The 19,913-nt window shown below is 42.8% G+C and overlaps 1 protein-coding gene across 2 annotated transcripts in view; it reads left to right on the top strand.

The window, feature by feature from the left end:
* UBASH3B (ubiquitin associated and SH3 domain containing B) overlaps window positions 1-19,913 on the top strand; it is a 185,631-nt gene that overhangs the window by 129,427 nt on the left and 36,291 nt on the right. The window contains exons 2-5 of one of the 2 annotated variants that reach the window (XM_044669647.1): window positions 7,738-7,795; window positions 8,833-9,019; window positions 11,060-11,258; window positions 18,146-18,315. In XM_044669647.1, the coding sequence (XP_044525582.1) occupies window positions 7,738-7,795; window positions 8,833-9,019; window positions 11,060-11,258; window positions 18,146-18,315 (614 nt within the window). The remainder of the gene's footprint in view (window positions 1-7,737; window positions 7,796-8,832; window positions 9,020-11,059; window positions 11,259-18,145; window positions 18,316-19,913) is intronic. The other variant, XM_044669648.1, reaches the window with a different exon arrangement.

Genomic DNA, 19,913 nt, shown 5'->3' on the forward strand with positions numbered 1-19,913 from the left:
TGCATATACTATTACATAGGTATTACACATTTTATTTATAAGAATATATTTCTAAATATAAATATATATAATTAAATATTTATATATTTCTAGAATTATGAAAGAAAATGTTATAGAAATAACTTTTCACATATTTTTCTGTATGATAGGTATCTCTATATGTATCACACCCTACGAAGTAATGAATTTGGTCATGACTATCCCAGAGCCAAGCATTGCCTGTCCAGCCATTGACCAGCCCTCCTAGTCTCTTCCTCTGTATACTATGTAATAGCTTCTCTTGGCTATGCCTCACCCAGCTATATAACCCTGCTCCCCTGTGCCCATTTGGATACCCCCTGGGCTGTGAGAAACCCCAGATTATAGTCTTCTTTCTTCAAGTAAATACTTTATTATTACTGCTTTGGTAGTTTTGTTTGATTCAGGCTGGTATAGACCTTAAACTGCACGAGAGGAAGAGCCTTGTGTTCTTTAAATTCTGTTTATCCCTTTGCTGAGTAGTGTTTCAGTGCAGAGATCTCTAGAAGAGGCGTGTGCCATGCTTGTTAAATGGAACATGAGTTGAATTGACTGGTTTTAGGTTGGATAAAAATTGGGCCTGCTTTTAGGTATCTCTCATTTACAGAATCACAAAAACCCAGATCAACTTGGAAGAGGCTTCAGTGGTCAGGCAAAGAGGCCAAGGCTTTCAGCAGACCCTCACCTTGTGGCAAAATCCTAAGTGCACATGCCTTGTAGACTTGCTCAAACACCACCTGAATAAAAATGCAGCATGTAAGTCTTTATTGAGTAGTATAGATTAGAAGAACAACAAAAAATGAAATTGGGCAAATCATCCCAGCCTTCTTACATAGCCCCAAGAAAGGCAAATTCTCTCCCCATCACATTCTAGACCAGTGGTTCCCAAACTTTTTTGGCCTACTGCCCCCTTTCTGGAAAAAAATATTACTTAGTGTCCCTAGAAATTAATTTTTAAAAATTTTAATAGCAATTAATAAGAAAGATAAATGCACCTGTGACCATCGCTGCCCTCCTGGTTTGCTGCAGCACCCACCAGGGGGGCGGGGGTGCCCACTTTGGGAAACACTGTTCTAGAGTCACATGCTTCAGAACATCTAATGAAAGGGGCTTAAAGAGATGGAGAGAAAGGAAAGGAGGGAATAAGCATTTATATAGCACCTACAATTTGCCAAGTACTGTGCTAACTGCTTTCTAAACATTATCTTATTTGACTTCTCACCTATTTTAGCCTCAGCCACTGTGGTCTCAAAACCAAATTACATTTGTATCCTTTAGGCCAGTGGTATAAATTCAAATAGGAAGGGATCCCTGCAAATCATATTGACTTAGAAAACCACAAGTTAACTTTCTCTGTGTTATATTGTATTTTTATTTATTTTCTTAAGCATTTCCTTTGTTTTGTACCTATAGGCCAGTGATGGCAAACCTTTTAGAGACAGAGTGCTGCAACCCTCACACCACATGTGAGCCCCCTGCCTTACCCCAGACAGGGGAGGGAGGAAGCGCTCCCATTGGGCTGCTGGGCAGAGTGATAGGAGAAGTATCCTCAGGCGAGTGTGGAGAGGGGGAAGGGAGCAGCCCCCTCTGGCATGCTCCAGCACATGTGCCATAGGTTCACCAACATGGCTGTAGAATTTGCTTATACTACCCCAAGGCTCTGAAACAGTTGTTTCCTTGGGCTTAATCAAAGATATGGTTGAACCAGGAAGAGATGGAATCAGGCAAGGGGCACGTTCCATTTGTTCCAAAGCTAATGACAGTAGAACCACATAGGACTGAAATGCAAGGGAAATGAAGGTTCTGGTGAAGTGAAATTTCTAATTGAGGAACTATACTTGTGAAGCAATGACCCTCATCTTCCTTTGGAGGAAATAGTCTTATTTTACCAGCTATTTTGGCCTTCCCATCAGAGATTATTCTCCCATCTTCTTTTCTGCATCTTGTGTGTATGTAGGTAGTTATTTACATAGTCTCTGCCATTTGAATGTGAGCTCCCTGAGGGCACTTGTAGTGTCAGGGCTTAATGTGTCACTAGCACATAGTAGGTGTTCAACAGTTGCATTTTTTAAAAATTAAGTTTATTTAATTAATTACTTTAGAATATTTTTCCATGGTTCCATGATTCATGTTCTTTTCCTCCCCTTCTCCCACCCCCCTCCCATAGCCAATGAGCAATTCCACTGGGTTTTACATGTGTCATTGATCAAGACCTATTTCCATATTATTAATATTTGCACTAGGGTGATCATTTAGACTCTATATCGCCATCGAACCATGTGATCAAGCAGTTGTTTTTTTTCTGTGTTTCTACTCTCACAGTTCTTTCTCTGGATGTGGCTATTTTTCTTTCTCATAAGTCCCTCAGAATTGTCCTGGATCATTGCATTGTTGCTAGTAGAGAAGTCCATTACATTCAATTGTACCACGGTTTATCAGTCTCTGTGTACAATGTTCTCCTGATTGTTCTCCTTTCACTCTGCATCAATTCCTGGAGGTTGTTCCAATTCACATGGAATTCCTCCAGTTTGTTATTCCTTTTAGCACAATAGTATTCCATCACCAACAGATAAAACAATTTGATTAGCCATTCCCCAATCGAAGGGCATCCACTCATTTTCCAATTTTTTATCACCACAAAGAGCTTGGCTATAAATATTTTTATACACATCTTTTTCCTTATTATCTCTTTGTGGTATAAACCCAACAGTGATATGGCTGGATCATAGGGCAGACAGTCTTTTAAAGCCCTTTGGACATAGTTCCAAATTGCCATCCAGAATGGTTGGATCAATTCACACCTCCACCAGCAATGTATTAGTGTCCCAATTTTGCCACATCCCCTCCAACATTTATTACTTTCCTTTGCTGTCATATTAGCCAATCTGCTAAGTGTGAGGTGGTACCTCAGAGATGTTTTGATTTGCATTTCTCTAATTATAAGAGATTTAGAATACCTTTTCATGTGCTTATTGATAGTTTTGATTTCTTTATCTGAAAATTGCCTGTTCATGTTCCTTGCCCATTTATTAATTAGGGAATGGCTTGATTTTTTGTACAGCTGATTTAGCTCCTTATAAATTTGAGTAATTCAACAGTTTCCTTTTAAAAGATTACTTTATTAAGGTATTTTGCTATTGTAAAACTATGAATAGAAATGAACCTGTTTATTGACTCTTAGGCTAACTCTCTACTACTCACTATTCCACACCACCTCTCAAGATCCATCTCCTTGGACAAGTCATTTACTCACTCAGTGCCTTCCCCCTGGTCAACTCCCTAAGATTATAAAGTTTCCCCAAACATCTCCTTTTGCATTGGTAGGAGTTCCTCACCAGGGGCTCCCCATATTGATCTGTGTTTAATGGAAAAAAAAGGAAGTAAAACCAAACTACAGTGATAGGATTTTAGAAGGTCACCAGATCCTCTGATCTGAGTGATAAATTGTAAAACAGTAATAAATATATAAGCGGTAAAACATAAAACAAACAAACAAAAAAATAGAACCTGGGAAAGTGGACCGTGCTGGTACCTTGACCTGGGAAAGAGTAGACACTAGCCTCAAAGAATGTCAATCATCGCTGGTCTAAAGATTCAAATGAGCTGAGGGCTAGAGGGAAGTGTTAGACAGGAAACGAGAATTTAGCAGGTATCCCAGAAGTAATAGTAACTTGCTATTTTACAGTACTTCTCAGACCTCAAACAACTTTCCTTACTGCCACTCTGTGAGATTTTGTTATTGCTGTGACTATCACTAAATTTTTTGTGCAAATAAGGAAATTTGAGTCCAGAGCCTGCAGGTAAATTTTCTAGAGTTATTTAGTAAATTGTGGAGGATAGTCAGAAACCCAGTCCCAGGTCTCCAAATTCAGGGTTCTTTCTTCCTATATACCAGCCTGAAGCCTACGTTGAGATAGTGGAGGAGGCTGGAATGATGCAAGCAAGCTTCAAGGGTAAGTCAAGGCCACAAGACTTCTAATGAAAGTAGGTCTAGATGCAAAGTGACAAGGACAGGCAAAGACACAGAGCTTCACCCAGCTGTAGAACAAGACCAATCAACAAATTGCTAGTAATTATAAAGCAGGCAATTAGAACAAGTCAGAAGGGAATGGGTCTAGGATGATGATGGCTTTCAGGATCAAGATGCCATAGAGACTTCCAAGAGAGTGTTGAAAAAGGCTCTTAAATAAGGTTTATGCCAAGAGTCAGATAAGGAAATACTTTTTTTCATCAAAAGGGGTAAGGATAGGGTCAGGAATCCAGAAATTAGTGTAGTAGTATGGCAAATCTCCATGACAGCCTAGGTTCAGAGAGATTGCTTAAGAATCTGGGTCCATTGATAAGAATGGGAAGCCAGTTCTAGGAGGTCTTGAGAATTCCCCAAGAACTAGATGTGGTACTTCAGAATTATCTTTGTTTAGCATCTACCTCCAAAAAGGAGCAAAGAGGAGGAAGGAACCTGAATGCCAAATTTGGTGCAAACCAAGCCAGTCTTTGGGAAGTTGTTAAAAATAGAGTCAGAAATGTGGAGCCTGTAAAAGTCATTTATTTTTATACTTGTGGGGACTAGGGTGGCAGGACAAAAAGAGAAAATTGTTGGCTTTCCCCTCAGTTTCCTAGTACAAGTTCCTTTTGAAAAGTCCCAACCTTGTCTTCACTGAACCATGAAAAGGGATTTTCCCCCACCTTGATCAAGATAAGTGAATCATTGTAATGTGGCCTCTAGGAAACCAGACCAATGAGGAGCCCAAGGAGCTAGTAGGACAGATAGAGGGCAAAGGACTAAGGACAGATTGACCTAACGCCAACTGTGGATGTCCAGATTGTCTATTATTTTTATGTTATGTAAGCTTCTTACTGTTCTCTTTCCTCTTAGCCCAGATAACAGATTTAAATTTAAAATTATTTAATGTTTTAAAATTATTTTTATTTTATTTAAATAAAAATTATTTAAAATTTAAAATAATTTTAAAAATTATTGTGCCAAAGATTAATTTCACCTCAGCCTAGTTATTAAGAAGGATGAAGACATAGTTTTTATCTACCCATCCTTGAATTACGGTGTTTGTTCATGCTCTTTTGCTTTTTTTTTTTTTTTTTTAACTGGGAGGCCCCATTCAGCAACAAAACAGGATAGTTCAGATATTCAGAGTTGTTCAGCTTAGGAAGACACTTCCTCTGAGATCCAAATATTCTTCCAAAGTGTGTCTTGTTCTCACTCCTGAGTCACACTTGGAAGCAGAAGTGTAAAGTTCTCTGTCTGGTGTTTAGAGTCCACCACACATTCCCGTTGCCCTTAGAGCTGAGCTCATTGGCTGGGCCAGGAAGGGTGGAGTGCACCATAGCAACCGCTCAAAGAGGATGGAGAGGGGGAGAGATTTGTTCTGTTGCTGCCCATAATCCGCCTGTTCTGTGGGCTGAGTTCCAGGAATGAGCCCAATGGAGCATCTTTAACTTATCGCTTCGGTGGATAAAGGGGCAGCAAAGACACTACTCCTTCCTTATGTCTAACTTTAGTCCCTTGTGCTCTAGCCAAAGCCTGTTTCTCCTGGTTCTGTCTTTGCTAGAGACCCAGATGGTCACTACCCCTCTGTGTGACAGCCCTCCATAGACTCCAGGATGAATAAACCTAGTTCCTTTCATTTTTCCTCTCAGGCCTTATCTCTCAACCCTTTAATCATCTTTATGAGACTTTTCTTTGAACCTTTTTCTAAATTTTCCCCTTTTGAATTATAGAGCCCAGAACTTAATAGCTCCTTCATTTCCAGAGTACAGCTCCTCGGTACCATCAGGAGGAGGAAATTAAATTGCATTTAGATTCATTCTAGTAAAGTCAGGGGAGAAAAAAAAAACCACAAAATTGGTTGCTATACATAAATAGTACAGTTCTCCCCAAGCAGCAAATGAACTCTTCTCTTTCCTATTGTTCTTGGAACAATAGTACATTCCTTAACCAAGAGGGTGCTAATCTTTGAAAAAACTGTGTGATTTGCTGTGGATTATGGCAAAAGGTTTCTGATGGTCCTGCAGTTGCTAAAGGGAACTTGTCAGGGCTGGCTGGTCCCTGGGGGACCCTGACTGTTCCACCATTGAGTGCCGATGGTCAGTGTGTGCCCCTGGAGCCTTTCATGTGTCACAGCCTCTTGTAGAAAGGCCAGCTTCTGGCCTCAGGGTATTAAAGTCCATTTTGTTTCTATATGATTGTGATTCCCACAGGCAGATTTGCTTGTCCATGTTGATTATGCTCAAAATTTCATGCCCCCACCCCCAAATGTTCTACCGTGAGCTAGCCGTGTGACCTTGGATGGGACGTTTAACTTAATCTCTACCTCCTCGATGTATATGCCTGACCGTGAAATCTCTGAAGCAAAATGTATGAATTATTACTATATACCTGGCTACCCCCACTCTGGGACTTCCCTGACTTTTTACCATGCCCAGGAGGAGGATTGCTGGGATAGACCATTTCATCTTGGTGGATACTTGGTGGATAAGTACCATCCGCCTTGGTACTCTTTTGTGGGTGGTGGTTATTGACTTGTTTCCGTTGTGTCCGACTCTTTGTGACCCCATTTGGGGTTTTCTTGGCAAAGAGACTGGAGTGGTTTGCCGTTTCCTTCTCTGGCTCATTTTACAGATGAGGAAACTGAGGCAAACAAGGTTAAGTGTTTTGCCCAGTATCGCAGAGCTAGTAAATGTCTGAGGCAGTATTCGAACTCCGAGATGAATCCTCCTGATGCCAAGCCTAGTGCCCTCTCCACTGTGCCACCTCGCTATCCCCCGGTACTCTACCTCATCACTGTCCTTTGGGTCATTGGAGGGTGAATTCCAGATTCCCCAAAGCTTCCATTCTGAGCTCAAATCCCATTTCTTACTGGCTGCACTACTCTGGGATGTCTCTGTCCTCTCTCCCTTTGGGGTACCTTCCATCCTTGCTTCCCCTTGCTTTTCAGCTTCCTTTTCTGCATTGTATTCCCTCATTGGGTTATAAGCTTTGTGAGAGTAAGAGCTGTCTTTCTTCTTTTTTTTTCCTCAATTTGTATTTCCAATACTTAATCCAGTGCCTGGCACATACTAGACAAGTAATAAACGTCTATTTTTTAACTGACTGATTGACTGATTCACTACCGGTGAACAGGACACAGATTATCAGTTGTTTCTCCAGAAGTGAGGATGGAACAAGGATAAAGCTTTTCGAGGTGGCTGGAGACTCTGGTTCAGGTTCTTCCTATGCTGGTGGAACATAACAGAGCAAACAGGTCCTTAGGGCTGTCCGAATTGGCCTGAGCCTTAGCGGTGCCAAATTCTCATGGGCTTAGCTAGCGGGCTTCAAAGGATGTGAGAGGGGAGAGTAAATGAATAAGTGAGGAGATGCATGAGGCATAATACCCTTCTCCCCTCCCCCCAACCAAAACAAGGCTCGGAGCCTTTCGGGGAGCTGTAATAAAACTGTAATTTAAAAACTGCCTGCAAAGAGAATACACAGTCTGTCAGTTAGCTTGCTAAGTTGATGCTAATTCTATGTAAATTAACTGCCAGGCCTAACTCTTTCATAGGTCTTGATGTAGCCCTTGGGGAAGATCCTGCTGGAAATCTCTCCCTATCAGTGAATAGGGGGGCCACAGACTCCTCCCTTGCACTCAGCTCTTGATGCCAAGGGGAAAAAAGCCCGTGTGAGGCTAAAAATACTAACAATGGAAATTTGATTTCTCTTTCTAGACAAAAAGCCTTGGCATCCACGGGAGGAAGGAGTGTACAGGCAGCATGTGACTGGTTGGTATGAAATAAATAAATAGAGAAAATAGCATACAATTAGCCGAGCTCATGGGCTTGAATATACATTAGCTTTAGTCTTAGAGCCCCGCTGGGGGGTGGAGTTGATGGGAGCAAGTCTGTGCAGCAAACCCACTCTCTGGAGTAAGACTGCCCTTACTGAAGTATGTAAGCATCTCCCATTGGGGTAAAATCAGGGGATAATCCCAAATCTTGAGACCTCACAGAAACATAGGACCTCTTCCTTGGGGTCAGGTGATGAAATTATTATTTTTTATTTATTTATCTCTTTGTTTGTTTGTTTGTTTGTTTTAGCCCTTACCTTCCATCTTGGAGTCAATACTGTGTATTGGCTCCTAGGCAGAAGAGTGGTAAGGGTGGGCAATGGGGGTCAAGTGACTTGCCCAGGGTCACACAGCTGGGAAGTGTCTAAGGCCGGATTTGAACCTAGGACCTCCCATCTCTAGGCCTGGCTCTCAATCCACTGAGCTACCCAGCTACCCCCTGATGGTGAAATTATTGAAGCAAATTCCTGCCATAGATAACACATTAGATAGGCATTGATTGCCATTCTTGCCCTCCAGGAGGTTTCAGCCTGGTACATTTAGCCTTCAAATACACACTCTTTCTAGGTCCCCTTAACTTTGATGGCCTCTTCGATGTAGTAACAATGAGAGGACTCTAAGAAAGGGTGGGGGGATTGGGCTAGAATCACCCTGGTGGGTTGGAAAAGGAGGCGGGATCAAATTCAGGCAAGGTTTCCCGCAGCTATAATATGAGACTCGGGAGGAGGGAAATTGTTTAGGCATGTTTGGGGTGTGAAAAGAATGTTCTAACTTGCTTCTACTGAGATAGACTAGAGGGGGTGGCAGGAGTTGGGGGAGGGGTGGCAGCAGACACAAATTAAAAATGAGAAGAGAAAGAAACCTTTCTCTTGTGGGATGCCCAGACCAGTGACTGGTGGGGAAATGTCAGTCCCTTTCAGTCCCCTTGGCATTATTCTTAACTGTCGTATCTCCCTTCTCCTTTATTCTATTACAGGTTGTTCTCCCATGTCGGTGACCCCTTCCTGGATGACCCCCTGCCCCGAGAGTACGTGTTGTACCTACGGCCCACTGGCCCTTTGGCTCAGAAACTCTCTGACTTTTGGCAGCAATCCAAGCAGATCTGTGGGAAGAATAAAGCACATAACATCTTCCCCCACATCACCCTCTGCCAGTTCTTTATGGTGAGATAACTCTACCCTGCCCACCTTTTATCCTGTTCCAAGGAAGGACCTGGTCCTCCTACTAGAGTTCCTTATCTTCTCTTGACCCCTGAAAGCTCCCCTGATGGGAAAAGTAGACATGAATCTCTTAGAAAGTGATTAGAGTAAGTCAGAGATGCCCCAGTTATGCCTGTTTGGACACCCAAACCAACTGAGGAAGAGGATGTGTTATTCTTTGAGGTCTGCTGGGATTCCGGGAGTCCTTGTAATGTACCCCAGCTTTGTGGTGGGTCTTCCTTCTCTGGCTGCACATTTACTACTTGACTGTTACTGCAACAACATGCTCAAAGATGATTCAACTGGGCCATCGTTATGGGTTTTGAACTGTTTCCATGGTAGAGAGGATTGATTCTCTCTCGTTCCAATCATTTAACCCCAACTTTCCTATAATCAAAAAGAGACACATTAGCAATAGCTGGGGATTTATAGTTATAATCTGGCACTAAGCAAACTGACCCTGATGGGTTTCAAACCCTGGGATCCTCAAAAATCTGGAGACAGAGATGCCACCAGCTGTTTCAGTGTATAACAACCCCATTGGTCAGAAAGTTCTTTATGATGTCTAACCTTAATACTCCCAACTCCAATGTATGCTTATATCTTCTCATTTTCTCTGTGTGGAGAACAGATGGTTAGTCCCTGTATATTTCAGATGAAGCAGAAAAACAAAACAAAACACACTACTTTAGATCAGATATTTCTAGGTATTTTTGTTTTCTTCAGGTTTGGTTTTTTGTTTTATTGTTTAGGTGAGATCATCTTATTTATTTTATTTTATTTTTTGCCATTTTTCCTTTTGAATTAAGATAGTCATCTTTTCTCATTAATCATCCCAGGGTTGCAAAACACCTTTTCAGAAGGTGCTCAGATCTTTCTAGATACACTGTCATTTTCCTAACACTATGAAGCAGAAGGGTCATCTCACTGCTCCCTGGGCCTCATTTTTTCCAACCGATAAATGTTAGAAAGGTTAGGAAGAACCTTTGATCTTTGGGGGATTACAAAAGAAGTTTGGATAATGCAGCATTTCATCCTTCATCTCTGTGGGGTTTAATGAACGCTTTAGGTTAACAAAATTCATTACCTGGTAGCCGTGGGCTCATGGCTTTAAAGCTGGAAGGAACTTTATAGGCCATGTAGAAGTAGTGATAGAGATGGAGTCAGAGGTGGTATTTGAACCCAGGCCTGATGACTCCCAAACCTCATCTCTTTCCTCTGTACCATATCACTTCTGCAACTGGGTCACACATACCTGTCTGCTTGGTAGGACCTACCAGGGCTCATGTTCCACCAGTTTATCCTTTGAGAGCCCAGCCAACATCCATATCACAATGGCATGCCCCTTAGTGTGGATAATAAAAAATGTTATTCTGAATAATTGAAAACAATTGATATATTTTTTTAAATCATGTTTTCTTGGCTTTGGAATAGTGTATGTCTCTCTTTTTCCCCGCTCCCTTTTCCCCTCTTCCTCTCCCTCTCTTTCCTCTTCTCCCTTCTCTCTCTCCTCCTCCACTTTCTCCTTCCCTCTTCCTTTTCTCTCTATTTCCTTTGTCCCCTTCCCTCCTGTCCCCCCCTCTCTCTGTCTCTTATCTCTGTCTCCATCTCTCTTTCTTCCCCTTCTCCCTCTCTTTCTATCTCTCTCTGTCTGTCTCTGTATGTGTGTGTCTCTCCTCTTTCCCTTGATCTCTCTCTCTTTCTCTTCTTTTTCCCCACTCTCTCACACGTGCATACCCTCCAATTCCTGCTCTCTATATGACAATCCCATTGTCTACGCCAGGGAGTAGGAAGCAGGAGGCACCAGGTCAGCCATGGTTAAACCACAAAGACAGATAATTGGTTTACAGACAATGAAGAGTTGCCTTGAATTCTTCATGGCCTCTCTGGAGTGATTCAGTCACCGTATCATAAGCCTCAGGGCTCTAAAGGAAAGGCACAGAATCATTAGACATGCATTTCCCCATCTCTCTGACTGGAGCCTCTTTGCTCTCCTCTTGCCAGTGTGAGGACAGCAAGGTGGATGCCCTGGGGGAGGCCCTGCAGGCCACTGTCATGCGCTGGAAATGCAAGTTCTCAGCCCCACTGCCCCTGGAGCTCTATACCTCCTCCAACTTCATCGGGCTCTTTGTGAAAGAGGACAGTGCAGAGATTCTCAAGAAGTTTGCTGCTGACTTTGCTGCTGAGGCCGCATCTAAAACTGGTGAGCCAGCTCTTTCCAAGGGCCTAGAGATCCTGGGGGAAACTGAGGGGCTAGGGATGGGCTGGGGGGGACGGGGGAGGCAGCAGGCAAGGGTATGGCAATGGGACCCTGCCAGTGAGCCTTCTAAGAGTGGAAGCAACAGATTGAATGAACGAATGAGTAAATGACTGAATGAATGAAAAAGTATTCAGTGCTTACTATGTGCCAGGCATTATGCAAAGCACTAGGGATAAAAATATGAAGAGAGAATCAGTCCTTGCCCTTAAGAAGCTTCCATTCTAATCAGGGAAGACAATCCCTACATAGGAATTGTGGGCAGGGAGGGACGTTTAGGCTGGGAAGTTACAGGAATATTGAAGGGAGCCTTAGAGCAATTATTAGCATGTCCTCTCCAGAAATGGCAGTGTTGATTTGGTTATTGTTCCAAGAGCTGGAGGTGAAAAGGGAGGGGGTGTGAAGAAGGCCGGCCACATGGAGCACACAAAAATGGCCAGAGAGAAGATGGCAGGCAATGTGATGAGTCTGGGTGAGCCAGTGAGGGAGCATTCAGGAGCAAGAAGGGCCCCAGGGTAGCAGTAAGAGAGAAGGGTGGCAGGTGAGAAGACCTGCTGGCAGTAAGATGGGTTGGGATGTATCATGGCAGAGGGTACCTCTCTCTCTCCAGGAGCTCCTAGATAGCCCCCCACCCACCACTAAACAAACATCACACTTACTTTTATGGTTATTCAGTTCTTTCATTCATGTCCAAACTCTTGACAGCCCCATTTGGAGTTTTCTTGGCAGAGATATTAGAGCGGTTTGCCATTTTCTTCTCCAGTTCATTTTACAGATGAGGAAACTGAGGCAAGCAGAATTAAATGATTTGCCCAGAGTCACACAGCTAGGAAGTGTCCGGGGTCAGATTTGAATTTAGGTCTTTGTGACTCCAGGCCTGATGCCCTCTCCACTGAGCCACCCAGCTGCCCTTGACACTTAGAGCACCATCCCATTTGAGGTGCCTGCTTTGGCTTGAGGTTGGGACAGGGAGGGAGGGAGAGGGTGAGGGAGACATTCAGTTATCTTCATACTCTTTGATGAGGCCAGGAAGCGACCAACAGCTGCACAGACATATGTTCCACGTTAGGCCTCCGGGGCCATGCTAATTGAGTAGCAACATCACCCTTTCCCAGTTTAGAATTCAAGAATCTTTCTTTCCTTAATACTCCTTTCCATCCAAGTGTTTATCTGGGTCTGATAATAATAATCATAATACTTCAAGTTTACATAATAAAGTGCTTTGATATATACACACATATAGAATCCCATTTGATCCTCACAACATCCCTATGAATTAGGGACTGTATACATTATTATTCCCACTTTACAGATGAGGAAATTGAGACTCAAATTGGGACTTTTCCAAGGTCATATAGCTGGTGAGTAAGTAGAAGAGCCTAGGATTTAGAATTCAGATCTCCTGACCATGAATTCTGTGGCTCTTGCCCCCATTATACCATATAGTTCTTTGGGAGCCAAAGCACTTGGTCAGAATTTTTGCATGAATAGGGCATTTTGGTCACTTGGTATTTAAATAATGCTAATATTCACTGAGCCTGTTCCCTTTCTTTGCTGAAATTCATTACATGGGTCTTTGAGCCTCATGGGCCAGCCTTCAAAATGCAGCCCCATAAAGACATGTCTCTCCTTTTATTTCTACTATGGCTCTCGGTTTAATCCAACTGAGATTTCCCATTAAAGGAATTAGCTGAAAGGGCTGGTTGTTATGTGTGTTTATTCTGGAGGAGAGAAGGGAGTGAGAGTTACAAAGCTGGCTTCTGTGAGGCTGCAGGTCCAAACAGACTCACTTAGCTTAATGAAAAGTTTGGTTGGAATAGGGCATAAATAAAGAACCGACACAAAGAGGGAACATAATTCCGTAGCCAGAGAAAGACACAGAGAGGAACAGGGGCAAAGACAGACTCCCTTAAGGATTCATCAATCTATCCACAAGGATTTATTGAGCTTCTTTTCTGGGTCTAGTGTGGGGAGACGAAAGAGGAGCTTAATGGATAGAGTACCAGACCTGATCCATGTGGCCCTGGGCAAATAATTAACCTCTGTTTGCCTCGCTTTCCTCAGCTGTAAAATGGGGATAATAATAACCTCCACCTCCCAGGGTTGCTGGGAGGATCAAATAAGATAATAATTGTAAAGAGCTTAGTACAGTGCCTAAGGACACACAGTCAGCACTATATAAATATTAACTAATATTATTTTTAATTGGGTCTTTACTGCCAAAGAGCTTACAGTTTAGGTAGAAAGACTAGACTAGCACACATGAAGACATTAAAATAAAATAAAATGCTAAACTGGATCCTGACTGACTCTAAGTGCAGGAGCAGCTGGGAGTTGTACATAATTTGGAATTCATGGTTTTATGGAATACCATTTTGTACTATGTTTATTTGAATGGTTGTTTTTGTCAAAGATTACAAGTCTAGAAGGGAAATAGAGATGATAAAGCAAAAATAGCTTGAAAAAGAGCTAGAGTAGTGGGGAAAGCTTTATAGAGGAGATGGGATATAAATGAGGCCTTTAATAGATTTGATATGGGAAGCTAGGTGGTACTGAACCTAGAGTCAGGAGGACCTGTGTTCAAATCTAACCTCAGATACTTAATAGTTGTGTGATCCAGGACAAATCACTGAACAGCTTTGGCCTCAGTTTTCTCATCTATAAAATGAGCTGAAGAAGGAAATGGCAAACCACTCCATTATCCTTGCCTAGGAAACTCCAGATGGGATCACAAAGAGTTAGACATGACTGAAATGCCTGAACAATAACAACTAAAGTTTTGAGTGGTTTTTTTAATCTTTACTTTCTGTCAGCATCAATTCTAAGAAGAGTGGCAAGAGCTAGGCAGTTGGGATCAAGTGACTTGCCCAGAATCCCACAGCAAGGTAATGTCGGAGGCCAAATTTGAACCCAGGTCCTCCCAACTCCAGAGTAACGAAAGGTTATAAAATGAAAGAGAATGAGGGGAGATGTTAATTCAGTGAATGGCCTGAAAACGGCACCAGTAGAAACACAGAGACAGAGACAAGAATGAGGTTGGCCTGGCTAGGATAAGGTTAGGAAAGAATGAATTAGAGGACATTTATTGAGCAATGAAATCATCCTAATTTCATAGAATGTCAGAGTTGGGAGAGAGCTTAGGGAATCATCTAGTCCAAACTTTGTTTTACCAATGAGAAATCTAAAGCCCCCAGAGATTAAATGATGCCCAGAGCCGCATAGGTCCCTCAGACTTCTCTTTTAGGATCCCAGTTCCCTCAACTGTTCTCTCCAAAGTTACCAGTTATCTCTTAATTGCCAAATCAAATGGCTTTTTCTCCATTCTTACCCTTATTGACCCAGCATAAGCCCTTGGCAGGCCAATCCCCTTCTTTTTTGGCATACTCCTCTCTCCTCTGGGTTTTGGTGGCACTTCTGTCCTTTAGTTCTCCTCCTACCTCTCAGAGACGCTTTTCTCAGTCTTCTTTGCTGATCTCCATCCTTGCCCTCTAACACCTAAACCGTGTGTGTGTCTCTCAAGGCTCTAGAGCAGCCCCTCTTTTTCTTCTATATACTATTTCATTTGCTGATCTCATCAGCTCCTGTGGATTCCATTGACTTCTCTATGAAGATGATTCTCAACTTATATATCTAACCCTCATCTGTCTTCTGAGCTTCCATCTAACGCATCTCCAGCATTTCAAATAAGATGGCCTATAGCAGTGGTTCCCAAACTTTTTTGGCCTACTGCTCCCTTTCCAGAAAAAATATTACTTAGCCCCCTGGAAATTAATTTTTAAAATTTTAATAGCAATTAATAGGAAAGATAAATGTACCGGTAGCCATCACCGCCCCCCTGGATCACTGCAGCACCCACCAGGGGGCAGTGGCGCCCACTTTGGGAATCACTGGCCTATTGGTATCTTAAATTAAACATGTCCAGAAAAAGAATTCATTGTCACTCCACACCCCAATCTTCCCTCTTCCCACCATCCTATTATTTTGGGACTACCTATAACATCTTGGGCTCTTAGTTTTGGAAGCTTGGCTCACCTTCATCCTCTACACATATTCAATCTATTGCCAAATATTGTCATTTTTTAGTGTCTCATGCATTGTTGTTGAGTTGTGTCAGTCAAGTCTGACTCTTCCTGATTCCATTTGAGCTTTTCTTGGCAAAGATAATAGTGTTTTGCCATTTCCTTCACTCTCCAAGTCATTTTACAGATGAAGAATCTTAGAGGTTATCAAGTGCCTCTTGTTCAGTTGTTTCTGTCTCCTTATCTAACTCGTTTTCTTGGCAATGATACTGGAGTGGTTTTTGCTATTTCCTTCTCCAGCTCATTAACTGAGGCAAACAGAAGTAAGTGACTTGCCCAAGTGGTTGAGGCCAGATTTGAACTCAGGTCTTCCTGACCCCAAGCCCAACACTCCACCATGCCATTTCTCAATAGCCTCTGCCCTGTTTCGGGTACTCTAGCCTTCTAATTGATCTCTCTGAAAAGCCTAATCTCTCCAAATCAAGGTTTTTCTCTTCTCAGGAAATGAGGTGGCTCAGTGGGTATCAAGCCAGTCCTAGACATGGGAGGAGCTGGGTTTGGTTCTGGCCTCATAGATGCATCCTGTGTGATCCTGGGACACTTAACCCCAGTTGCCCAACCTTACCACTCTTCTTCCTTGGAGCCCATCCTTAGTTATCAATTTTAAAACAGAAGGCAAGAGTTTAAAAAAAAAAAAGACTCTTCCCCAGTGTGTTCTTTTATTAGCTGCCAAAATGAGTTCCTAAAATACGGGTCTGATCAGGTCACCCTCCTACTCAATAAACTCCAGCAACTCTCGTCCTCTGGCATTTCTGTTTCTTCATAACACGGCCCCTTCCTGACTCGCAGTCTCTTCACACTTTACTCTCCTTCACACACTTTGTGATCCCACTGGATCCCACATACCAGCCTTGTTGCTCTTCCTAGAACCTGACACTGTCCTTTAATCATGCTTTTTGGCACTTTGGGTTTGGTTGCCTTCTCTGGTTTCCTCCCACTCCAGAAGAGCCATTTCCCCACTCAAAAGGGTTTCTGGAAGACCAGCCTCCCAAACAGCCTCAATACGGCTGAGCAACAGCTTGGGAAACAAACCATTTCCTGTTTCTTTGATGGCACCTCAGAGAAGTGGTTTTCCCTGATCCCACTGTACCTGCTGTCAGAGCCTATTAAACTCCTGCACCTGAGGTTAGGCAGAGGCTTATTATGGTTAAGAACCAGTCAGCACTGTGGCAGCTGAGCCCAGAGTCTTCATTATGGAATAAAACGGGGTTCAGCCAAGACTGTGGAGAATTCCTGAAGCCTTTGCCAGTGAGGAGCCTTCTGTCACTCACCTAGAACACGGAGAGACTTAAGCATCTTTGCCACCCGATTGCCCTCTGGTGGCAATAGACAGAATTGGGTGGTTCTAGTAAAATTGGTTTAATTCTGAAAAACCTATACTTAAAGTAGTTCCAATAGGCTCGAGCATCCAGTAACATGGGTGTACTATAAAAAGTCATGCCAGTGTTTCTGTGTTGTAGCTTTGCCTGTGTATGCCTCAGGCTTGTGGAGAGACCAGATTTCTTCCATCCAGCTCAAGTGCTGTGTAAGCCAGAGTCCTGTAGAGGACTTAGCCTGTGGTGTTGCCTCTGCTTGCTACACCCTCTACTTACCTTATTTCATACAACAGAAATTGCGCAGATCTGAAGCCAGATTTATAGGACCACAGGGCTGGAAGGAACCGTAGAGATCACCTAATCTAATCTTCTCATTTTGTTGATGAACAAACCAAGGCCAAACCAAGGGGATATGGAAGGAAGGAAGGAAGGAAGGAAGGAAGGAAGGAAGGAAGGAAGGAAGGAAGGAAGGAAGGAAGGAAGGCCGGCCATGTCAAGAGTATTTTTAAGAGAAATCAGTGGGAAAAGAGAACTATTTAGCCAAGAAATGACTCCCCATTTGTGATGGGGCCAACTGAGTGTTCATTTTAACTTCAACCCTTCCTTTTTTTCATATCTCATTACCTAATCCTATTAATTCTGCCTCCACAATTTATCTTACCTTACCTCTATTTTCTTTCTTCCAATGCCTCCTTCCCACTGACGCCAGAATAATCTCTTATGCATAGATCATTCTTCTGCTCGGAATTTTTCATTCTGAATAAATACCTACTGAATAAAATGGACTGGAAGTCAAGGCCCTCCACAGTCCAGCACACCTTCTTTCTCTAGTCTTTGAGGTCTTTGGGCTATTCTCTGCCCCTGAACATGCCCTGAATTTTCTTGTCTGCATCCTTTTGCCCTTGTCCTATGCCCAGTATGGCTCCTGCATCCCATTATACTTCCCTCTTTTGAATTCCTCTCCATCTTTAATGCTCAGCTTAAATGCCACTCCCTCCCTGCCCGTGTTGACAATGACTCTTCTTCCCTGGGCCCTCATATAGCACTTAGTTTGCCCTGCTATCTTGTGCTGAAGCTCTTTGCCTGTGTATTATATCCCCCACTAGATAGTAAGTTACATGAGGTAGCCAGACTGTTTCTTCTCTAAATTTTATATCGTCCCCCATTGTGTGGGGATGTCCCAGTCCTCTGCACACAGTAAGCACTTAATAGAGGTTGGATGAATCAAATGGACTTGCAATGATTTTCCAAAATGGCGGGTTGGTACAGAATACACTCTCTTTGCCTCTGCTTAAGACAGAAGTAAGTACCTTTGTGGCTACAGCCTTGTGATTTGGGGGGTCCAAGTCTAACTTGGGGGGCTTCTTGCTGTGCTGTGCCTGTGATCCCCAAGACTGTTTGGCATCCACTTTTCAGACCCTTCTCTTCCTTTTCCCAGAGGTGCACGTGGAACCCCATAAGAAGCAGCTTCATGTGACTCTGGCTTACCACTTCCAAGCCAGCCACCTGCCCACCCTGGAGAAACTGGCCCAGAATATTGATGTCAAACTGGGCTGTGACTGGGTTGCTACCATATTCTCTCGAGACATCCGATTTGCTAACCATGAGGTAATCTATCTCTCACCTACCCCTACCAGACCTGCCCTCTGAATTTAGCTACCTACCAACATGGATTAAGCACCTGCCGTGTACACAGCCCCATGCTGGGTCCTACAGGTGGGTACCAAAGGGATGCAATGTAGAATAACAGAAAAAATATGTCTGAGATGGAGTCAAGAGCCCTGGATTCTAGACCCAGTTCTGCCCCTGACACACATACAGGCAAAAGGACATACGGACATGACACACTCCTTGTAGGCTCTGGACAAAGGAGGTGCTTGCTTGAGGCTTGAAGGCTTTCCTGACCCTGGTGGTCTTTGTTTAATTCAATTAAACAGATGTTTATTAAAACCCCCATTATGTGCTAGGCCTTCGGAATGCACACACAATGAACTAAACAATCATATGTACATACACCACTGAAGCCGTTCCTTATGCTAACTCTTAACATGGCCCAAATCAAAAATGTGCTGGCAAGTCATTTAAACTTTCTAAGACTCGGTGTCTTAAGCTATAAAAAAAGAGAGATGATAGGGCAGATTGGTAGCACAGTGGATAGAGTCCAGGCATAGAGTCCTGAGGACCTGAGTTCAAATCTGGCCTTAGACTTTTCCTAGCTTTGTGACCCTGGGAAAGTCACGAACCCAGTAGCCTTGTCTTTACCTCTTTTCTGCCTTAGAATCAGTTCTTAGTATCAGTTTTGAGACAGAAGGTAAGAGTTTGTTTTTTTGAATGGAAATGATAATATTTGGTCTGAATACACCTCATTAAGATGCTATGAGAATTTTTAAAAGAAGGTAATAAATAGAGCAAATGCTTTTTAACTTTGAGATCACTCTGGAAATGGAAATAATTATTTTAAGTAAAAATTTAAAAGTCTCTCTCTAGAAAATTGTAGCAGTAAAAGTATGCATAAATAAAACATGACATCAGAATATTCACTAGATAGTTATTAAACACTTCTTATGTCTAAGGTACCGTAGCAGGATAGAGGTAGAGAGAAACTTAGGCACAACTCAGAAAGGCCAGGGGAGTTCTGTGTTTGAGTCTCAAATGCAATTCAATCCAAAAGCAGAGGTGTGGTTGGTTAGAAGAATGCACCTTGCTCTCAGGATCTGGGAAGAATTGTCTGTAAAGTTAGGCTTTAACTCTGGGATGGCCTCCTTTTATGAGAAGAGCAGGGAAGAAAGGTGGCCATGGAATTTTACCAGGAATGTCTTCTAATCAACACCGCCCTCCAGTTAACACAAAGGGTAATTGCTTTTCTGCCTGACCCACATTCTTGCTCAATTGGCACAGAGGAAAGAGATTGAGGGTGGGGGGGAGAGAGAGAGACTGCAAACACCCACATGAATTATTATCTAAAAATAACTTGTCCCTTTTTATCTTGAATGTGTAAAAGCTCATTTATTACTGTTCTTTTCAGTAGCTCTTTCCATAGCCCCCTTAGAATAAAATTTCCATTTTGAAGTCCATTTGCCTTTAGAGAGCCCTCCTATATTTGTGTAGGACTCTTATCCCTTGGGGTTAATTGATTCTCTCTCTCTCTCTTTCTCTCTCTTTCTCTCTCTCTCTCTCTCTCTCTCTCTCTCTCTCTCTCTCCTGTC

This window comes from Gracilinanus agilis, chromosome 3 (genome assembly GCF_016433145.1).
Source record: "Gracilinanus agilis isolate LMUSP501 chromosome 3, AgileGrace, whole genome shotgun sequence".
NCBI classification, from domain to species: Eukaryota; Metazoa; Chordata; class Mammalia; order Didelphimorphia; family Didelphidae; genus Gracilinanus; species Gracilinanus agilis.